At 38.6% G+C, this 21,581-nt stretch overlaps 1 protein-coding gene across 1 annotated transcript in view; it reads right to left on the bottom strand.

Moving 5' to 3' along the window:
* The window catches only part of METTL24 (methyltransferase like 24), a 92,018-nt gene that overhangs the window by 50,473 nt on the left and 19,964 nt on the right, over positions 1–21,581 (bottom strand). The window contains exon 2 of the mRNA XM_060238136.1: positions 1,494–1,592. Within this exon, the coding sequence (XP_060094119.1) occupies positions 1,494–1,592 (99 nt within the window). The remainder of the gene's footprint in view (positions 1–1,493; positions 1,593–21,581) is intronic.

Raw genomic sequence — 21,581 nt, forward strand, 5'->3', positions numbered from 1 at the left:
CCTCAGCAAGGTGCCCTCTTTGATACCTGACACCTCCCAAACCTTCCCCCTCCCCACTCTTAAAAGATGGATGAGGTGGGGGAATAGTGGGATCTGGCAATGTAATCAAGAAAAAGCACAAGGATCACATCAGAAACTAAAAATATATATAATGCTCTGAGGCTAGGAAAACATGAATTTGCTGGGCATTGCAAGCTTTTTCCCCTCCACTCCCCCATCTATTCACAGTGGCAGTGGCTCTCCAGGCAGGGTCTCAGGTTTTTTTACAGGGTAGTTTGAGATGAGAGAGGCTTGAAAACTCTTTAGAGATAATGGAAGCCAAGAATGCCAATTGACTTACATGGGCTCCAGTGAAATACATTGCAGAACAAAAAAAAGTTGTAAAGTAAATATGGAATGGATTTTCCATTAAGGTCTCTAGAGCCAGACAGACTAGTCTGGGAATGGAATACCATTCCACATTTTCTTTATAATTTTGTTCTGTGTTGCAATATATTTCAAAGGAACCCAGAGGAGCTTCTGTCCATGAAGAAGAGCTGGAAAGTTCTGCAGCCCCACCCTCTGCTTCCTGTGCTCAGAAGCAACTCAAGTTTGGAAGGATAAGGACAGGCAGGGGAGTGCGCAAGAGCAAGAAGAGAGCTGCAGGATAGATAAAGGCCTTGGGAAGGCCAGTTCTGGCCTGTGGACCATAGGTTTGACACCCCTGATATAAGGACCAATCCAAGTGTTCTAATTCCTAATCAGGGTCTTTTTGAAATAAAATAAATCCAGATGGGAACAGAGAAATCCAATCTTTCTTTTAAAAGCATAAACAGACACAACTTTTCAGAATAAGCCAGTGTTCTCAATATACACTGTGCTTATAAGAAGAATCCATCCATCCTCCCTCTGAAGAAGAAAAGTGTTTGCACACAAAAGCTTATTCTTGGAATAAAACGTTGCCATGATGGGACTCCAGCATTGTTTTCCTTCTCTCCCTTTCCTCCCTAGAAAAGGAAGCAGGAGAAAAAAGCTGCTTTTGGGCTGGCAAACTCCCAGGTGGGGCAGGGGTTCCCCAACTTTGGGGGTCTCCAATCCACTGGCCCACAGTGGGCCAGCAAGAGAATCCCTTCCTGATGTCACCAGCATGACGACATCACTCATAAGTGCCACCATCACACTGGTGACATCATGCACCAGCTGCTCTAGGAGCTTCCAGAAAAACTCTATGGTTTTCCCAGATGATCTAGCAATTTGGGAAGAAAACTCTATGGTACTCTATGGAAACAATAAGAGTTTTCCTGGAAGCTCCTAGAGCAGCTGGTACATGATGTTGCTGGTGTGATGACGTTACACATGCTATGCATGCGCAAAAAAAGTGCTCCACCAGAGGCCGCGGGGGACTTGGCAACCCTATTGTGGGCCAAATTTGAGCCCTGCATGGGCCAGATGTGGCCCACATGTCTAAAACCCCTGCATTATGATATCCTACAAGAGAAAAGATGAAAACTCACCTGGATTGTGCTAATATACTTCAAGAGCCTCAGGGCTTCATTACTCAAGGAAGGTACTGGACTTGCCCAAGGCTGCAAGTCTATGTGCCATCGTATAGTCTGGAATACCAAAAGGAAAACAAATCAGCACAAGCAAGGGTAGGGGGGAGAGATGAAAGCAAGGAAAGGTCACATTGCAAATTCTACTGTCTGTCCCAGTCAGTGGACACAGCTGTCCTTCATCTGTTCTTGCCAGGCCGCAAGACCCAAGTTTAAACTCGTATTCTGCCATGAAATTTGCATGGCAACCTTGGACCAGTCACATCCTCTCTGCTTCACCTACCTCACAGGATTTCTGTAGGGATAAAATGGGGAAGAGAGAACCATGCGAGCCACCCTGAACTCTGTGATGGAATGGTGGAATAAAAATGTACTAAACAGAGAGAAGGACAAGGATTATGCATTCCTGAACTGGGTATGTGTGCACAAAGAACTGTGTACAGCTGATCCCAAAAATTTAATCTATCTATATGTGTTTTCAGAACGAAATTCAGTTTTCCATAATGTCTGCAGCAGTCTTCCACTGACAAGGCATGGATCACAGTAACCACAGAGTGAATAAGAAATGGAAATATGCATATTAGCAGGCATAAACCCTTTTGCAAATCAAGATTCACATCCATAAACTCTTTTGCAAATCCGGCACTTTTTTTCTGGAGGAATGTGGCAGACCAGAGTTCCAAACCTCTTTGTGGATACAAAATTCTCAAAAAAACCCTTCATTTCCCTCAAGGGAGTTCTGGCACCTCTTTTCCCAGAAAAACCCCCCAACCCTGGCAAAATCCATTCGCAAATCAAACTTTATAATGAAATGAAGTATTCTGCACCTGCAGGGAAACGTTCTTTCATTCCTCAAAAGACCATTCTGAGGTGTTGCCCACAGCAGTGACTGTTCTCATTTTCTTCTCTGGGGAAAGCTCATGCTGTTGTGATCTATGTGAAGTCTGTCATCTCAAACCTTGGAGATCCTGTCAGCTTAACAAACATTTTTTCTTCACATAAGGTATGACAGAAGAAAAGATCTTAAGATAAGGAACTACCACAATGAACCACATTTCCCCCCAGAAGTCCCTTTCCTTTGGGTAGTCTGCCTTGGCAGCCACGTTAGAAATGTAAATAGTTAGCCTCCCCTCCCCCCTACATGATACATAAACATTATGTTCTCTCAAAACTAGCAGAGTTGCCAACTCCAGGTTAGGATATTACTGGAAATTTGAGGATGGAATAGGGTTACCAACCTCCAGGAGGGACCAGGAGATCTCCTGCTTTTACAACTGATCTTCATCTGGCAGAGATCAGCTCCCCTGGAGAAAATGGCTGCTTTGAAGGGTGGACTCTATGGCATTGTCCCATACTGAGGCCTTGACAGACTTCACATAGACTTTGCCTGAATCAACCCCCAACGTTTCCAGGCATTTTCCAACACAGACCTGGGCCTGGCAACCCTAGGATAGAACCTAGGAAGTGTGGAGTTTGGGGAGGGGAGGGATCTCAGCAGAGTATAAGACCATAGAGGCCACACTCCGAATCAGCCATTTTCTCCAAGGAAACTGATTTCTGTAACCTGGAGATCAGTTGTAATTCCAGGAGAAATCCAGGCCCCACCTGGAGGCTAGCAACCCTAAAACCCCAATAATCCCTTCACTATCAGAATATTTTAAAAAGATTCAGTTTATTCAATAATCTATTTCTCCCTGAGTAGAGGAAAATGCTGCTCATTTTTCCCTTGGTCATTTAAGGTCAAACATCTTCAAGATTTATATTATCCTTTCATGTTGGAATGCTACAGAAGAAGTTTCAAGTTTCTTTTGTTACCCAGAAAGTAGTGACAAAGGAGGGAAAGAAATATGACATTTAAGGCAGAAAATCTCATTTCCTCCCATCTTCCATTGTGTACAACATTCAAAGACATGTTTAAAAAAGGATATACAATGGCAGCCACAGCACACCACTGCCTTTGAGTTCCACAGAACTCTCTACACTAGAAGAGGTGGTGAAGATGTTTATTGAATTAATTGGCTTAGACCCACCAGAAGATTTCTGCATGCACTAGGATCCTTACAAAATGTGTGAAAAGTGGGAAGTATAGAAAAAAAAACCTCAAGCCCCTTGCACTAAGTTAAACATAGCATATCACAAAACATTCTTCTACTTGCACAAATTGTACAAGCAGTTTCTGGACACTTTAAGATATAGAGAGGAAAGCTCCAAGTGTTGCACAAAATCTTAAAGAAGCAGAACTGTGCTAAGTTTAAGTTTCTACTTTTGCTTTGCTGGGTCCAAGCCATTACCCTGTACACTAATTCTAAATTCTAGATGAAATCAACTGTGGGTATCTTTTACCAGAATCAGTGTCCTATGCCATAACTATCTCCATAAGGAGAAATAAGGACTGAAACAGGAGCACAACTGGAATTAAGATGGGCCACAAACCATATACCTGCTCTGTTGCTCAGGATAGGGGAAACTACTCCCAATATACATTTATGGGACACAAGAAACCATTCAAGAAAAGCTGTTGACTACCCTACTGAACAACTTGGAAGAAGAGAAGAAAAAACTTTCCTGTTAGATGTGGTATGGGCGGGCCATGGTAGGCTGGGAACAAAAACACAGTTCTAAAACAAATCTATTTTGAGTCCTGAGAAGGCTAGTGCCCTTTTTACATGAAATCTCAGAACCTGTAAGATAAATCTTAAAGGAAATATTTAATGTGAGGTTATGCAGCACTGAATGAAACAAAAGTAACAGTTAACTTTATGGCAGAATCATACTTAGACTTGTCACTGAGGAACACTGAAGTAAAGGATTCCCAAGAAAAGGAAGAGTTGCAAGGATACATGGTGGTCACAGGGAAAGGACAGAAGCAAAAAGGACTGGGATCCATCGCATATGAGTCATATTTTTGCAGCTAAAATAAACACATTCCAACTCAGAATTATTAAATCTGTATGAAACTTTATTCATTCAGCTTAAAAAAACCCTATGATGATGAAAAGAACATTGTGCTTTTTTTTAATTCACAGTCAGAAAACAGACTTAGATTTTCCATCACTTTGGATTCTCTTCATTTTCTGTTCCTAGTCAATGAATGAATTTATATACCATTCAAAATTGAAGCTAAAGTACCAGCATCTATCACTGCTACCTAATTTCTAAGTGGAGCTGTAGAATTATATGGATGGATCCATTTGGAAGGAGAAGCACAGAGACTTTCCAAATCAATCCAGCCTCAACCCAAGCCACTGTCTAAGAACACACTGCCTCGCAGAACCTCTCAGAATCAATGCATTTATTCTGTGGGTTTTCCATTTGATTTTTCACATAGCAAATATTGTCCAATGCTGAGACTTCCAGAATGTTGATCTCTGTGGTTAGCTACAGAAGTAGCCATTCTATCTTCAGCAATTCCCTATCTTATGCTGCTTATGTGAAAGGACAATTTGTACAAGGGGTTGTTTTTTTGTGTGCTTAGCCAGCTGCAGCAAAATCTGCATTAAATCTGAGTGATAAAACAATTTTCTCATCTGAAAATGTCTGGATTCTCTCTTCATTTAAGAGAACACCATTTGGGCTATTCTATCACATGTCCTTCCTATGCTAATTTATAATTGTTTTAACGTTTGCTTTACCTATTCAAAAATTACAAGCCATCTCTTATTATATCGTGCGGGTGGTATCTGCAGAGGTGTCAATACTAGGACTGCTCAATGCTCTCCAATTTCAATATTTGTTTCAATAGCACATTTAACCCAGGCTAGCAGACTACCAAAAAAGCATCTCGCTGAACAAGTGGTTTATTTCCAATGCTCTTTGGCATCCTTTTGTTTCCTTGCCTGCTGTTACTTAATCCTACTTTTTCTTTCTTTGATGTTTCAGTTATTTGTCCAACCACTGAATTCAGTTGATGATGGCAAGCCATGTGGCTTTTGTTTACATGTATCCATGACACCATCATAATCTGACAAAATCATGTCATCACAGATGGCAATGAGAAATACTGCATCAAAGCAATGTGAATATGTAGCAAAAACACATTACCAGATATAAGAGGCTCTTTTTGACACTTTCAGAAAATGAATTCATATATAGTAAGCAATTTCACTTGTGCCCTTGTCAGGGCTTTTTTGTTTTTGTAGAAAAAGCCCAGCAGGGACTCATTTGCACATAAGGCCACACTCCCTGACTCCAAGCCAGCCAGAACTGTGTTTCTGTGCATTCCTGCTCACAAAAAGCCTTGGCCCTTGTTAAGATATCAAGGTATCTGGAGTCATTCAAGGTCCCTCTATTATTCCTCTCTTCATTTTATCAGTGTTATAATGATCACAGAATTATACTTAAAGTTTTTATCATTTTTCAAAGATAACAAGATTATAATATACAAATAAATTAAATGCAAATAAAACGAACAAATTACCTTTAAAAAATTAACCACACGTACACAAAGTTGCATCTTTATAATCTTATTTCTATATCTACTAAAATCTCCATCAACTTTTCAATAGAAACTAACACACACACACACATATGGCTGACTTGGCATCAGAGGGTGTGGCCTAATATGCAAATGAATTCCATATTCAGCAAGACTGTGTATGTAATTTAAAACATGTTGACTTGATTCCTCATATTCTTCTTGATTGTCCCCAATATGATGATATGTGTCTTAATATTTTAGATTCAAATTTGCTCAACATGCCAGGTTGTTCAGACACCGTGAAGGTGCACCATCTCCTGAATGATTCATCAACCAAAATACCTGAAAAGGTAGCCTTATTTTTAAGTCTGGTAATTAAGGATCAATTGCTTAATGTTTAGATGTATATGATTGACATACCTTTTTATCTTGTTACCTCTATACCTGTTAAGTGTTTTATTTACTATCTGATATATGCCAATAAAGGCTTGTGTGTGTGTGGTTTTGCCAAAAGGCATAATCTGACAACCATATTATTTTAAACATTTGTTCAATATTAATAAGATTAGATTTCTGAAAGTCCCCTCCTCTCCCTGTATTTTCTTTGGACCAATTAGACACTAATCTGGCATTGATGTTCCTCTGGAAACCACTTTGTCTTTGAGCATATGTGCCCTTTAATCTGTATAATTAATGTGATCTTGTTTATCCTCTTCCTGAAAAGACAACACTGAAAAAATAATCAGGAGTTCAAAAGCCATGTCTCCATAATCAGAATGAGACTTTTGGTGTAAGGAGAAGGGAGCCCAACCCCTTACATCTTTGGTCTCAGTCAGAGGCTTACTAAAATATTTATTCTTCTCTTCCAAGTATTCTGCTTCTCTGCCAAGGCTTTGCTCACACATCTTTACCCAAAAGCAGACTGCTGCTCAGAGAAGTCTACTGCCCACCAATCCCACAGCATGGCTGCCACTTCCCAATCTTCTCCTTGCAACAACTTTGCATTCTTTCTTTGTCCTTCTCACCCCCCTCCCCCAAAGATTTTGATAAGCTAGGGCTATCCCCTGGACTCAGCCCTAACTCTGCCATGCTTTTGCAAGAAGGAACATTTTATTTTCTCCCCAAGAGTACAGAAGTATCGTGTGTCCTCACCCCCCTCCCAATCCCACACACACTGCCAAGAGATATCCTTCACCATTTGCGCCTTTGACAACCTGGCTGTGAAATGAAGGTCAAGTTATGTACACTCAGGGCTTTTTTTAAAAGAAAAGGCCCAGCAGGAACTCATTTGCATATTAGGCCACACCCCCTGATGCCACCATTGTTTCGCACAGGGCTTTTTAAGAGAAAAAGCCCAGCAGGGACTCATTTACATATTAGGCCACACTCACTGACACCAAGCCAGCCAGAACTGTGTTCCTGTGCATTCCTGCTAAAAAAAAAAAAGTCCTGTGTACAGTGTCCAGTATCTCCCCTTGCATTTTGTGTTCAGTCTCACTGAAGTCAACAGCTGAAACATCTAACAAGACAAAGGGGTTCCTGGGAAAAACAACAAGAGTATTCATTTTCTAGACAGTGCTAAGAGTGTTGGCACTAGAATCTGGGAGAGCCAAGTTCAAATTCCTACTTTGCCATTGAAGCTTACTGAGTGACCTTGGACCAGTCACATACTCTCAGCCTAACTTGCCCTACAGGGTTGCTGTGAGGATAAAATGCAGATGAGGAGAATGATGTAAGCTGCTTTGGGTCTCCACTGCGTATAAAGGCAGAAATATACCAGGATCCTATGTCACTAAAAGTGAATTAGTACCAACCCTGAGACATTTGCTTTTTTAGCAGCATCTCTTAATAACAACCAGCAACTATAATCCAAAGTTGTTGTAATTCCCTGCACACCACCAACATGTCATCTTCTTTTCATAGAAATTAATTCTCTAAGCACTTTCTGGAAATTTAGCCAAGATGAACATAACCCATATGTGTTAAGGAACACCAATGAATTAAAAATATATATATATATACAAGCCATGGAAACTGGCTCTCATGTCTAGGCTTTGATTTACTAAATTGCTGTTTTCCATTTTTTTTTAATGGAGAGCTCTCATCTGTGTTCATTATAAACTTGGCATTTAGGTGTATATTTGCTGAAGTCTATTTATGTAAACCCAAACATCTATAAGCACTGAAGATGTCAGACAGATATGCATGGGATATCTACATGTGGCACTCAAATTACAACCCAAACACCCAAAGGTCAGTCACATTTTATTTAGTAAGGCTTACTCCCAGAAAAGTGCTTTTAGGATAACAGCCACAGTGTGGCAGCTACTGTCACTAAAATTTCCACAGAACCCTTTTATTTACTTTCATTGTTAGGTCTGCCAGCTGCCTGGTATTCTGGGGTTCCAGGCAGTCTCTCAATTCCTGCTTGTTGTCAGAATTTTTGTTGGTGGGGTCAGCATTTTATAACAAAGATGGTCTTTCTCTCCATCTTTACTACAATAGATTTCCAAGAAAACATTAAGCCAGAACTAATTATCTAGAACTACTCCTATGGCCCTTTGAAGGCCATGTAAAGGTTTCCTTTCATCTCCACCTCCCTATCTTCCTCTTCTCCTGTCCCCCCCCTCAAAAAAAACCCCACTGTGTCACAAAAGACACACTTGAACTGAGGCATCAGGGTATGATGACCTTTGGGGATGGTTTAGAACAGGGGTGTCTAACTCATTTGTTAAGAGGGCCAGATCTGACACAAATGGAACTTTGTGGAGCCAGGACATGTGTGTAATAAAATGTAATGTGAGATAGCAGAGATATAAACTTTATAAAGAACACAAACACAGTTAATGGTATTATTTTCTAACTTAAAATACAAACATGTTTAAAACTCTTTAATATTTTGTTTAAAATGGAAAGTTGCAGGGGTTTGGCAATGTAATTTTAAAAATAAAACATCAAGAAAAAGCACAAGAATCACAGCAGAAACTAAAAATATAAAAACAATGAAAAGGAATTGCAAGCTTCTCTCCCTCCCCCAGGGTCTACTCAAATTGACAATGGCTCTCCAGTGTAATATCCCCCTTTGGCTGTGGGTTTCCAGCTTAGAGTACTGACTAGGTCAGATCCATTGAGCAGAGACAAACTGGCTCAAAGCATCAACCCTTTATTTGCAAGGACACAACTCCAGGAAGCATGAGCTTCAGCTGTCTATACGAGAGCACTAACACACAATGCAGTACAAAGTTGCAAGGAAAATGTGAAATGGATTTTCCATTAAGGTCTCCTGGTTTAGATATTTCCAACTAAAAAATCTTATCACTAAACTGATCAGGTCTGAGCATTTACTTCGGCCATTACCCCCATTTGAGGAATTAATTTGGAAGGAAAATGAAGGAAAAAAGAAAAGGCATGATCTCCGCTTTCCATAAATTATTAGTAGCAGCAGTATACAAGGACCCTCTACCATATTTTTAAAATGGTCAAATACTTTAAAATTTACCCTCTCAGAATCTTTGAAACAGATATGGAATTCTCCCTCCAATAAATCCCACTGTTGGAATATTAAAACTCCAATTTTATAAGTTGCTATCCAATTGGTATTTAACACCACACAAACTGAACCCTAATAAACAAGTCTTTGAGGCCATTATGCTGGAGATCTTGTAACCAGGAAGGCAATACCTTACATATGTGGTGGGAATGCCATATTGTTCAGGATTTTTGGAGGGAGGTTCATAAAGAGATTTCCAACATGGTGGGTCTTCCATTGCCTTATTCCCTGGTATTTTTGTTATTGGATTCTGGGGCTAATTCATTGATCAAATCAAAATATCAAATCCTTTGTCTCAACATAGGTTGCTTCTGCTTGCCTGGTTATTGCCAGGAATTGGAAGTCTCCCACAAGATCCTCTCTTAGACAATGATACCAGAAACTTTGGGAACAATTTTTGATGGGCAGGATTACAATTAATCCATTTTTTGGGACTCACATGGTAGTTCCCTTATCAAAATATGATGAAACACGAACACCAGTTTTGGATTTTTTATGCAATAAGGATATCATCCCCTCCATGCAACTAAAGCTAGATGATTGGTAACTGTGAATTTAGGTTCTGTAACCGAGTGTCAATGGTTATCTTGGTCATTATGATGGTATGGTTGTATGTTTTTATTGTTTTATTGTTTGTATTTAATGAATTTTTTTAATTAAAGGGGGGAGTCTATCTGGGCACAGAGACCTTAATGGAAAAATCCATTCCACATTTTCCTTGTAGCTTTGCTTCCTGATCCAACCCGCAAAGAAAGGGAACTGAAAAAGCAGGGAAATCATCAGCCTCAGAGCTTCAAATGGTGAGGACAGGAGGGGTTGGAGAGGGAAGAAAAAGTCCAGAGAGCCTGCTTAAAGCCCTGGGCGGGCCAGTTTTGGCCTTCAGACCGGACATTTGACACCCTTAGTTTGGAACCTGTTCTAGCACAAAGGGTCAGAGTGTCCCCTTTAATTCGTGCTTGGGGTTTTTAAGCTGGTTCTGTGCCATGCAGACACCTGCAATAAAATCTTCATTTCCAGCTGGGCCGAAGCAAGGTTATTTTTGCAGGAACCATTGTATGAAAAACCATTAATTCTTAATGCACACTTTATCCTGGATACAAATGCTTGCTGTGTATTTCTATCTCAGTTTATGGTCAGGTTTTTTGCAATAAAAAGAAAAGGAAGTAAAGAGACTCTGATTATAGGGGCTCATTTTCTCATTTTACCTGTATCGATTTTGCCTTTCTATTCTGTGACTGAACCAAGCTGAGAAACTTCTGAGGCAGAAAAATGGTCTTTTAAAAAACTATAAAGTATACAAGTGGACAGCCTCATTTCATATCCAAACAACATAAATTATTGCTATAAAGTCATATCTTGTACCTCCATTAAGAGTCTTTAGGTATCTGAGAACTGGCAATACTATAGAAGATGCTTTTCTCCAGTCACTGTAGATAAAGCTCAAATGGTAGCAATTTTAAAAACAAAATTGCTGAGTCCGGGGTGCCCACTGAAATTTGAAAGGCAGCTTCTTGCAGGTTAATATGTTTAGGAGTGAAGTACAATTTTTTTGTACTGTGTCCGGTTAAGAAGAAACAAGACATTTTTATAGCTGTTAAGACTGCTTCTAAAAGCCTGCAAGTCACTTGGCTGAATGTCACAGGGAGTGCGTGGGAAGCAAGATTGCTTCCTCCCAAACAGCAGGTAATAGCCCAAGAGTAAACCTCCTACTCAGTTAAGTGAAAGCTTGTACAGGGGGAAGACTTGCAGAGAGCTAGCAGTTTTGCCCATCCCTGCAAAATACTTCTGTTCTGTTTTTAGACTTCAAAGACGTTTATCTCAGAGAGCATTTTTAAAAGCTTTCTTTGACAGCATGTATATACAGCACAAAGCCTCCTTTGTATCAGTCCCTTCAACAATACTCTCCCTATCAGTATTCAATTTCATGCAGTTATGCACCCAGGCCACATAAGGAATTCATCACACAGGGAATGACAGCATTATGAAAACATAGTGTTACCACACAATCTGATTGTGAAACTTGAAGCTGACCACAAAAGCCTTGTGCCCAAAATCAGCTAAGGTGCAGCATGCATTCAGACAGAGCTCTCTTTTCCAGCTGCATATGTAAACAAGCTTGCATGCAGAAGGAAGTGGAGGGGGAAGAGAGACTCCAAACCAAATGTCAAAAGCAACAGAGGCTCCAGAGCTCTAACAGTGTGGAATTGTTGGGGGGGGGGATTCTAGATTGTTTCTCTCTGGAACAAACTAGACACAACAGAAGCATTCATGTATCTATTCACATGAAGTAGGGCTTGTGTGAGGGGTTACTTTTCCCTCTGAGAGTACATAGATAAGGGGAGATAAACTTAGGCCTCACCCCTACCTAGTCTCCCTGCACTCCTTGCTCTAAATGGTTTTCTTCCAGCTCAGCTTCAAGTGAGCTAGGCTGAAAGAAAAATGCTTCAAGCAACAGAGTGCAGGAAGGTAAAGTGGGAGAGGCAACAATATTGGGCTTAGATAACCTCCACATACACACCCTGAATCGTAACTCCTCGTATGAATAAATACACATTAATATCACCATGGTCATGTCTGCTTTGGCTCAACGTAAACCTATGCTTAATGTCTAAAAATATTACTCATCTTTTGAAGTACAGGAAATACTATCATAGTTCATAAAGGCACCTTACAAGCCTCACTCAAAGCCCCAATTTAAAGAGGCACTAGAAGACAAGAAACATGTACCGATATAACATTGCACTCACCTAGCATCTCATTTAACCTGGACTCCCAGCTGCTGTATGTATGAGAGCTTCTGGCAGCCAAGCCTGGTGGATGTCTTTTGTGACATGCCTTAGTTTTGAAGCATTTTCTTCTTCCCTGGATGATTTCTTGGATTTGTTTTTATTAGACAAGCAAGTTTGTGCTGGACCAGACTGTTCTCAATCTGCTTGTTTTATTGCTTGTGAAGAGCCATGGTTCTTGCCTTATTTTAACATATTTGTGTTGGAGGCAGCTTTGGCCTTAGAGCCTCAGGATTGGAGTTGATAATAGCTGTAGTAGCTCAAGGTACAGCCAGCTGCAGTTGATCTATACTATTGTTTCATGGCATTCAGCCAGCAAGAATTACTATTTGGTGGGGAACAACGAAATGCATAGATGCGAGAGGGATGAGATAAATTGCTATATGTGAAACATTAACACACAAAGACAACTTCTGCCAAGGCTAGGGATCCTTGCTAATTTTTCTTGGTTATAAACAATTTTATTAGTAACATATGGTAGCAAAGTTATATCTATATCTTACAACTTAAAAAAGGAAAAATTTATCTACCCCATATCTTACTTTTCCCCCGCCCCTCCCCCCGTTACTTGACCCCCGCCAGTGTTATTTACTTTAAAAAAAAAATATATTAAAGGTACCCTTAACTATTAAAAAAACCAAAAGTTATACTCTTGTTTTAAAAAACTTAATCATTATCAAAGATTGTCCAATGTCCCTTTATTTTCCACTCTTTTTTCTACGTATCTTCTGAACTTCTTCCACTCCAACTTAAAAAGTTCTAAATCATAGTCTCTTAATATTCTAGTTAATTTGTCCATTTCACTCCATGACATAACTTTTATAATCCAGTCCCATTTCTCTGATATTTTTTCTTGCTTCCACAACTGCGCATACAATGTCCTAGCAGCTGAGAGCAAGTACCATATTAAAGTTCTATCTTCTTTTGGAAATTTTTCCATATGTAGTCCCAACAGAAAAGTCTCTGCAACTTTATTAAACTAATATCCCAAGATATTAGAAATCTCTTGCTGAATCATCTGCCAAAACATTTTAGCTCTTTCACAGGTCCACCACATATGGTAGAAAGAACCTTCATGCTTTTTACATTTCCACCACCTGTCTGGCATCTTGTTATTCATCTTTGCTAATTTCTTAGGAGTCATATACCATCTATACATCATCTTAAAACAGTTTTCTTTAATACTTTGACATGTTGTGAGTTTCATAGAGTTCTTCCACAAATATTCCCAAGATTCCATCTTTATTTCTTTATTTACATTAATTGCCCATTTTATCATTTGAGATTTCACTACTTCATCCTCTGTAGACCATTGTAAGAGTAATTTGTATACTTTTGAAATTAATTTCTCATCTCCAAGCAGAACTTTTTCCATTTCTGTTTGTTCTTTCCTTATTCCTTCAGTTTTGATGTCATTCTCCACCAAACTTTTTATTTGTTGCATTTGAAACCAATAATATTTATGATTCAGTTCTTCAGCAGTTTTCAGTTCTATTTTCCCACTTTGTATTTTTAATAATTGATTATATGACAGCCACTTTTCTTCGCCTATCTTATCCGTTATCTTTATCACTTCAGCTGGCACAATCCATAAAGGTTTTCTCTCATCTCCATATTTCTTATATTTTATTCATGTATTTAATAAATTGCTCCTTATATAATGGTGAGAGAAAAGACCGTCCATCTTCTTTTTTCCATAGTACAAATATGCGTGCCAGCCAAATTTATTTCCGTGGCCTTCCGACACTAAAAGTTTTTTGTTTAACAGCGTTATCCATTCTTTCATCCATACTAAACAAACTGCTTCATGATATAATTTTAAATCTGGTAGTTGAAATCCGCCTCTCTCTTTTGCATCTGAAAGAATTTTCATTTTAATACTTGACTTCTTCCCGGCCCACACAAATTCTGAAATTTTCCTATGCCATTTATCAAATTGTTTGGCATCCTTCACAATAGGAATAGTTTGAAACAAATACATTATCCTTGGTAGAATATTCATTTTTATTGCAGCTATTCTACCCAGCAATGACAAATTAAGCTTGTTCCATTTTAACATATCTTCATCCATTCTATGCCATAACTTCTCATAATTATTTTTAAACAGATCAATGTTTTTCATTGTTATCTCCACCCCTAGGTACTTTACCTTAGAGGTAACTTCACAGCCCGTTAATCTCTGTAATTCTTGTTGTCTATTCAGCTGCATATTCTTACACAAAATTTTGATTTTTCTCTATTTATAAAAAGTCCCGCCAACTCCCCATATTCTTGTATTTTCATTAACAACACAGGTGTTACTTGTATGGGGTTTTCATTTATAAACATTATATCATCAGCAAATGCTCTATATTTATAAGTACATCCTTTTATTCGTAAAACTTCTATATCTTTTTCTTCTTGAATCTGCATCAATAAAATTTCAAGAGTCATTATAAACAACAATGGTGAAAGCGGACAACCTTGTCTAGTACCTTTACTAATTTTCATTTCTTCTGTAAGGTCTGCATTGACACACAACCTTGCCCTTTGATCAGAGTATATTGCTTGTATCATTCTTATAAAGCTTTCTCCCAACTCCATCTTTTCCATTACCGCAAACATAAAGTCCCAGCTTAAATTGTCAAATGCTTTCTCTGCATCTGCAAAGAATAATGCTACTTCTTTTTCTGGATGTCTTTCATAATATTCTACAATATTTACAATAGTCCTAATATTGTCTCTTATTTCTCTTTTGGGAAGAAACCCTGCTTGATCTTCCTTTACAAAATTTATCAAATGTTGTTCAAGCCGTTCTGCCAAGATTCTTGAAAATATTTTATAGTCATTATTTAATAACGAAATTGGTCTGTAGTTCTTTACATTCATGGCATCTCTAGGTATCAAGGAAATAACAGCTGCTTTCCAAGTATTTGGTACATTCCCTTTTATTCTTATTATATTCATCAGCTTCTGTAATTTTGGTATTAATTCATCTTTAAGAGTTTTAAAATATTTAGCTGTATATCCATCTGGCCCAGGAGCTTTTCCATTTTTCATTGCGTTGATTGCTGCTTCAATTTCTATCTTTTCTACTGGATCATTCAAAACTTTTCTCATATTTTCAGTTAGAGGTTCTATTTTTAACTTTTGTAAATATTCATCCATCTTCTCTTTCTTTATTTTAACACCTTTAAACAGTTTGGCATAGTACTTGAAAAAATCTCTCTTTATTCCCTCTTGGGTAACCACCTCTCTTCCATCTACCACAATTCTATTAATAATTCTATTTTCTCTCTTTTTCTTCAATTGCCAAGCCAAATATTTTCCCGGCTTATTTGCTGCCTCAAAGGATTTCTGCTGAAGTCTTTTCAAATTCCATTCCACCTCTTTGTTCAACAAATGTCTCAATTGGGTTTGTAATATTGTAATTTTCCTTAAAATTTTATTTTTCCCTGGTCTTTTTCTCAGCTCCCCTTCTTTTTTCTTTATTTCATTTTGAATGTCCACTAACTGTTTTTCTTTACTTCTTTTATCTTTATTAGTCAAAGTAATCAACACTCCTCTCATTACTGCTTTGTAAGCATCCCAGACCGTTTGAAAATCAATATCTTCTCTATCATTCACTTGGAAAAAAGCTTTAGTTTCCTTTTCTAGGAATGTCACTGTCTCTTTATTCTGTAGCAAATCTTCATTCAATCTCCATCTTCTTAATTTCTTGGACAATTTTGTAATCCACATTATTGGGTTATGATCGGCCCCAATTTTAGGTAAAATCTCTATCTTCCTTGTTATAAAACTTAAGTCTTTAGTTCCCCACAGCATGTCGATTCTAGAGAAAGTTTTATGTCTTGCTGAAAAAAAAGTATAGTCCCGCACTTCAGGATTAAATTTCCTCCATATATCTTCTAAATGTTCTTGTTTAGCCAATTCAAAGAAGGATTTTGGCAGTTTCCCTTCTTTCCCATCATTTTTTTCCCCTCCACATCTATCCAATGAATTCTTAACTGTTCCATTAAAGTCTCCCATTAGCAATACTTGATCCAACTCATCAAATTTTTTTATAATGTCTTTAAAAAAAGCATCCTTTGCACCATTAGGCAGATATAGTCCCAATAACAACGTTTTTTTCCCATTTAATGTTATCTCCACTGCTACAAATCTTCCATCCTTGTCTTTAAATACTAATTTTGGCTCCAATTCTTGTTTAATATATAAAACCACTCCCCTCTTCTTCTGTTCAGCTAGGGAAAAAAATTCTGTTCCCAATTGTTTGTTCCATAAAAATTTGTAATCCTTTTGTTTAATGTGTACTTCTTGCAAACAAATTATATTACAATTTTGCTTTTTAATCCAATGAAATGTTGCCCTTCTTTTTTGTGGAGAATTTAGTCCATTAACATTCCAAGACAATAATTTGTAATCCATCATGCAAACTCTTTATTTTCTTCAAAAAAACTACGCAACTCCTGTGCATTTGTAATTGTGACTCTCTTCCCCTGGAGTTCAAAGCTCAAGCCTTCAGGTATTATCCATCTAAACCTCATGCCATTGTCTCTCAATTTTTCTATCAGCTTTTTATATGTTCTCCTATCATTTATCTCTTGCCTTGGCAACTCCTTCATGATTCTCACTTTACTGCCTCCCACTATCAATGTCTTTTCAAAAATTTTATTCATGATCCTTCCCACCATTTCCTTTGTCATATATCTTATAACAATATCTCTTGGTAAGTTGTTTTTCTTGGCAAAAAGTGAGTTCACTCTGTACATATAGTCTTACATATTTTCGGTCTCATCAGGATCTTCTTCTAAGAATTCTGCAATTATTTTTATTATATATCCTTTCAAATCACCATCCTCTACTTCAGGTACTCCTCTCAGACGTATCTGAGTTTCCATCAATTTGCAATCATGAATTGTCACTTTTTCTTGAATTTTCAACGAGGTGGTATCATACACTTTCATTTTTCCTTCTACCTCCTGCACTTTTTTAGCTTGGATCCTTGCTAATTTTTGTATGAACAGTGGTTAAAGACCTAGTTTAAATGAGATACTGGGACATGCAATAACACACAAGCAAGTTTTGCTTGTCTGCCAGTGTCACATTTAGATCAGGCCTTATACAAAAGCGTTATTTACCTCACTAGTTGGACAACAATGTGGATACAATCTTGTATTCAGTTGTGCTCTTCTGAAAGCAAAGCAGGGAGGATAGTAAGCAACTTACCCTGAGGTACATTTGTATATACATTCAGATGTGCATCCAACTTATGCTTGTGGCTCCTGAGTCACAAAGATATACAGATGTGGAAGCCTGCTTCCCTGCAAAGATCTCCTTCCTTCCCTAGACGGGGGCAAAAGTTTCCTGTTCCACTACTACTGGATGCTTCCATGTGAGAGTTGTGTTTTACAATTAAACACATTAAATCCAAATAGAAATGTTCAAAATCTTAATAATGGCAAAATAATTGTCTAAGCCCAAGTCTCCATGAAGCAATGCAAAACCTATTAATCCAGGCAAAAATTTAGTGGCAAAATTTGGATAAGGTCTTTAGAGGGTAGGTGTTTTATTATTATTTTAACGTATTGTGCACTGCAGTATTCAATGAAATATTTTAGGTATGATTATCCACCCCAAGCCTTCAAGACATGGAAAATTAACAATTCAAATACAAATAAATAATTTATATATGACAGGTCATCAGAAACATACTCAATGCTTAGTATTATTTTATTTTATTATTAGTTATGTATATGAGGCTGTAATTATAGAAGGAACATTACAGATGGAAGATAAAGGTCCCTGCCCCACAGAGTTTACAATCTAAATTTCAACAGTGCAAAGTGTCAGGGACTTGAACCAGGAAGTAACTGTATGCTGAAATCCCAGTGCTTCTTCAAGCACCTCAGGGAATAGGATGTGTGTGTGACTGACAGGAAGTTTGAGCCTCTAGATTGGCTAAGCCTGATATAAAGATTAAAAGCATAACCTTCTAGTCTTCCCAGGGCAATTGAGCAGTACTTTCTGCAAGCTACACTTTTGTCTCCGACGACTGACCTCAGGAACCTCGGGCTGTAAAACTCTCCAAATCCAGATTTGGACTACATTAACTTGACTAGAGTTGCTATTTAACTGGAACTGGCCAGACCCTTTGGACTCCTGGAGCTGGACACCAACTACAGTGTTCCACTAAAGATGAACTAGTTAAACCAGCCACCTTTCAATTCCTTTTGCTCTATGAAAACATTTGCTCAGTGACTGCACAGTTTTGGAATTAGTGGTACTTGACTTTAATAAGGCCATTTTGCAAATGAGAAGCTTAACCCAGAACACTTACCCAAATGAACCAGATGTTTCTAATTATTATTTAGTGAAACCAGGGCCTTGGAGGCTTATGTCTCTAGCCCTCAAAGTATGCCATCCATTCAGTTGCCAGATTTTAAATTCTACTTTTGGAGCCTTTCAGGACTCTGGAGAGCACTACCATGAATATCTTATTTATACTGTATCACAAAGAGACCCTGCTCAAGCTCAAATGCATGAAAACATACCCACAATTTCTAAAATCTTGAGGCTCACCAGGGTGCTGGCAAGCTAAAAATGAGCAATTTAGAAACCTCCATAGGCTTTAGAAATTAAAGACCTTTCTGAGTAGATCCAGCCGACACTGAACATCTGGTAACTGTGTATAGAAATCCAGTTAATCTCAGGATTTTCTTTTGCGTATTTTATAAGGGTTAGGCATCTTTTTAGTCTATATCTACGACACACAGAATCTGTCAAATGCACAAGCTTTGTTAGGAGGTTTTAAATATGATTTTTAATAGGTAGTGCATTAACTGCAAGACCAATATGGCTTTAGTTAATATTGATGTGAGCCAACTTTAGTTGATGAAGGCATATTCAGAAGGTGGGACTGAGATGTAAAGACATTATTGTTTAATATTTGAGCTCTTTTGTATGTTATTCTAACAGAGAATTTAAAAATAATAAGAACATAAGAGAAGCCATGTTGGATCAGGCCAATGGACCATTCAGTCCGACACTCTGTCATACAGTTGCCAAAAACCAGGTGCATGCATGAATAAAGATCTTTTTTCCTTCTGTTAGCAGCTGTTTTTAAAAGTATTTATTAGCTTTTTTTAGCCATAGAAAGCTTTTGCTAATCCCCAAAAGATGAAGCTTCAGAAATTTGTAAAAGTTTTTCTAAAATGAATTGCTTCAAAAAAAGCGTAATAAATGATTCTGTCTCCTCACCTCTCCTCCAGCATTCGGCCACTAAAATCACTCACCTGATTGTTCTGACAATGTGATGCCTGTCCTTAAAACCCCACTCAGACTTCCATACCACACCCAGTTCCAACACAGATTTTTTCATTCTTACCTGCAGAACCATTCTTTCACATTCAACCCATAACCCTTCAATCCTCAAGTTCCTACACCCTTACCTGGAGTGGGCAGGGACAGGAGTGGGCAGAAGTGATGTAGGCATGTTGGTGGTATCTGGGGCAATGCTCTGATTTCTGGGCAAAACTCTTTGGTAAAATTGCCCTGAAACCATAGTGTTTTGCCCCAAAACCAGAGCATCCCCCCCCTCCCCGGCATCAATGTACTTACATCACTTTTGGGTGTTATCAGTGCATCACACACACACAACGTTGCTGTTTAGGAGATGCGGGGGAATTTTATCCTGCTGACCAGCTGGCCACTGGTGGGCAAGAGCCCCCAAAGGCAGGGGATCCCCACCCCCACCTGAGGAATGGTAACCCTAACCCCAGGAACGTTCTGAAGACTGTGCACATAACTAGCAAGAAACTTTTCTTTTCATGTTCAGTATTCTGTAGCTTGGGGAGGAAAGGTAGCATGATGATAAGGCCCAGTCTCATCAGATCTCAGAAGCTAAGCAGGGTTGGTATTTGCAAGAGAGACCACCAAGCAAGACTCTGCAAAGAAAGGCAATGGCAACCACCTTTGCTTCTCACTTGCCTTGAAAGCTCCTTGCTGGGGTCACCATAAATTAGCTACAACTTAAATCAGTGAATGATTGCTACCTGTGATAAACACATCCATTCTGTAGCTTCACTAATTTATATTTCCACCAACATCTTTTGTATGGGTGTGTGGGTGTGAACAGAATAAAAGTTTTACTTTTGTCTTTTAAAAAGTATCTGCATTATCTTCCCCTTGAGTAGCCATTTTAAGCACATATATACCCAAGAAGAGCAGGGATGGGAAACACTCAACCACACAACAACATCCTATTCTAGGGGAGAAGAACAAACTGACCTAGGACAATCTGTCTAAATATTCTAAGAATTCCCACAGGTGGTGGTAGGAAAAGCTACTGTATATGCATGTGTGAGGCTCCAAGAGGACTGGAGCATGCAAAGAATGAACCACAGGATGCAGAGAAGCACAGGGAACTACTTGTTCCAATGCACATAGGAGATCAGATTCAATGAATGATTGCTACCTGTAATACTGATGCACAGATTTGGAAAGGCATTTGCTGGGCTGAATAATGGGCAGCAGAAGGTGCTTAACTCTTTCCCTGCCTACCTATTGTTCCCTGCAAAGCTTCCAAGGTAAGCCCATTTAAAAGCCAAATGTCCTTGAGAAGTGCCACCAAGTAGCTTCCAACTTATGGTAACCCTATACATTGATGAGCTGCAAAACATTCTACCACTACTTTGCTCAGGTCTTGCAGACTGAGGGCCGTGACTTCCTTGATTGACACTCCATCTCATGTTGGCGCTTCCTCTTTTCCAGCTGCCTTCAACTTTTCCTAGCATCTTACTTTCTCATAAAGTGACCAAAAGTACGATACTCTCAGTTTGGTCACTGTAGCTTCTAGGAAGAGTTCAGGCTTGATTTGATCCGGAAACCACTAATTTGTCTTTTTGGCGATCCACAGTATCCATAAAACTCCTTCAACACCGCATTTCACATGAATCAACTTTCTTCCTATCAGCTTTCTTCATTGTTCAACTTTCACATCCAGACACAGTAATGAGAAATACCATGGAGTATGAATTACCTTGATCTTGGAGACTTGGTTACACGAAAGGATATTTTCTAGCTCATACATGGCTGCCCTTCCAGTCTCAATCCCTGATTTCCTGGTTGCAGTCTTCTTTTTGTTAATGTTCCTTCCACCAATTTTCAGTGTATCTTCATTTAAATTTAACCCAGCTTTCTTATGATATGTTCTGAATATAGATTGGACAGGGAGATAAAATACAACCTTCTCTGACACCTTCACCAATAGCATACTATCCTGTTTCTCCATATTCTGTCCCAACAATAGCCTCTTG

This window comes from Heteronotia binoei, chromosome 1 (genome assembly GCF_032191835.1).
Source record: "Heteronotia binoei isolate CCM8104 ecotype False Entrance Well chromosome 1, APGP_CSIRO_Hbin_v1, whole genome shotgun sequence".
Lineage (NCBI taxonomy): Eukaryota > Metazoa > Chordata > Lepidosauria > Squamata > Gekkonidae > Heteronotia > Heteronotia binoei.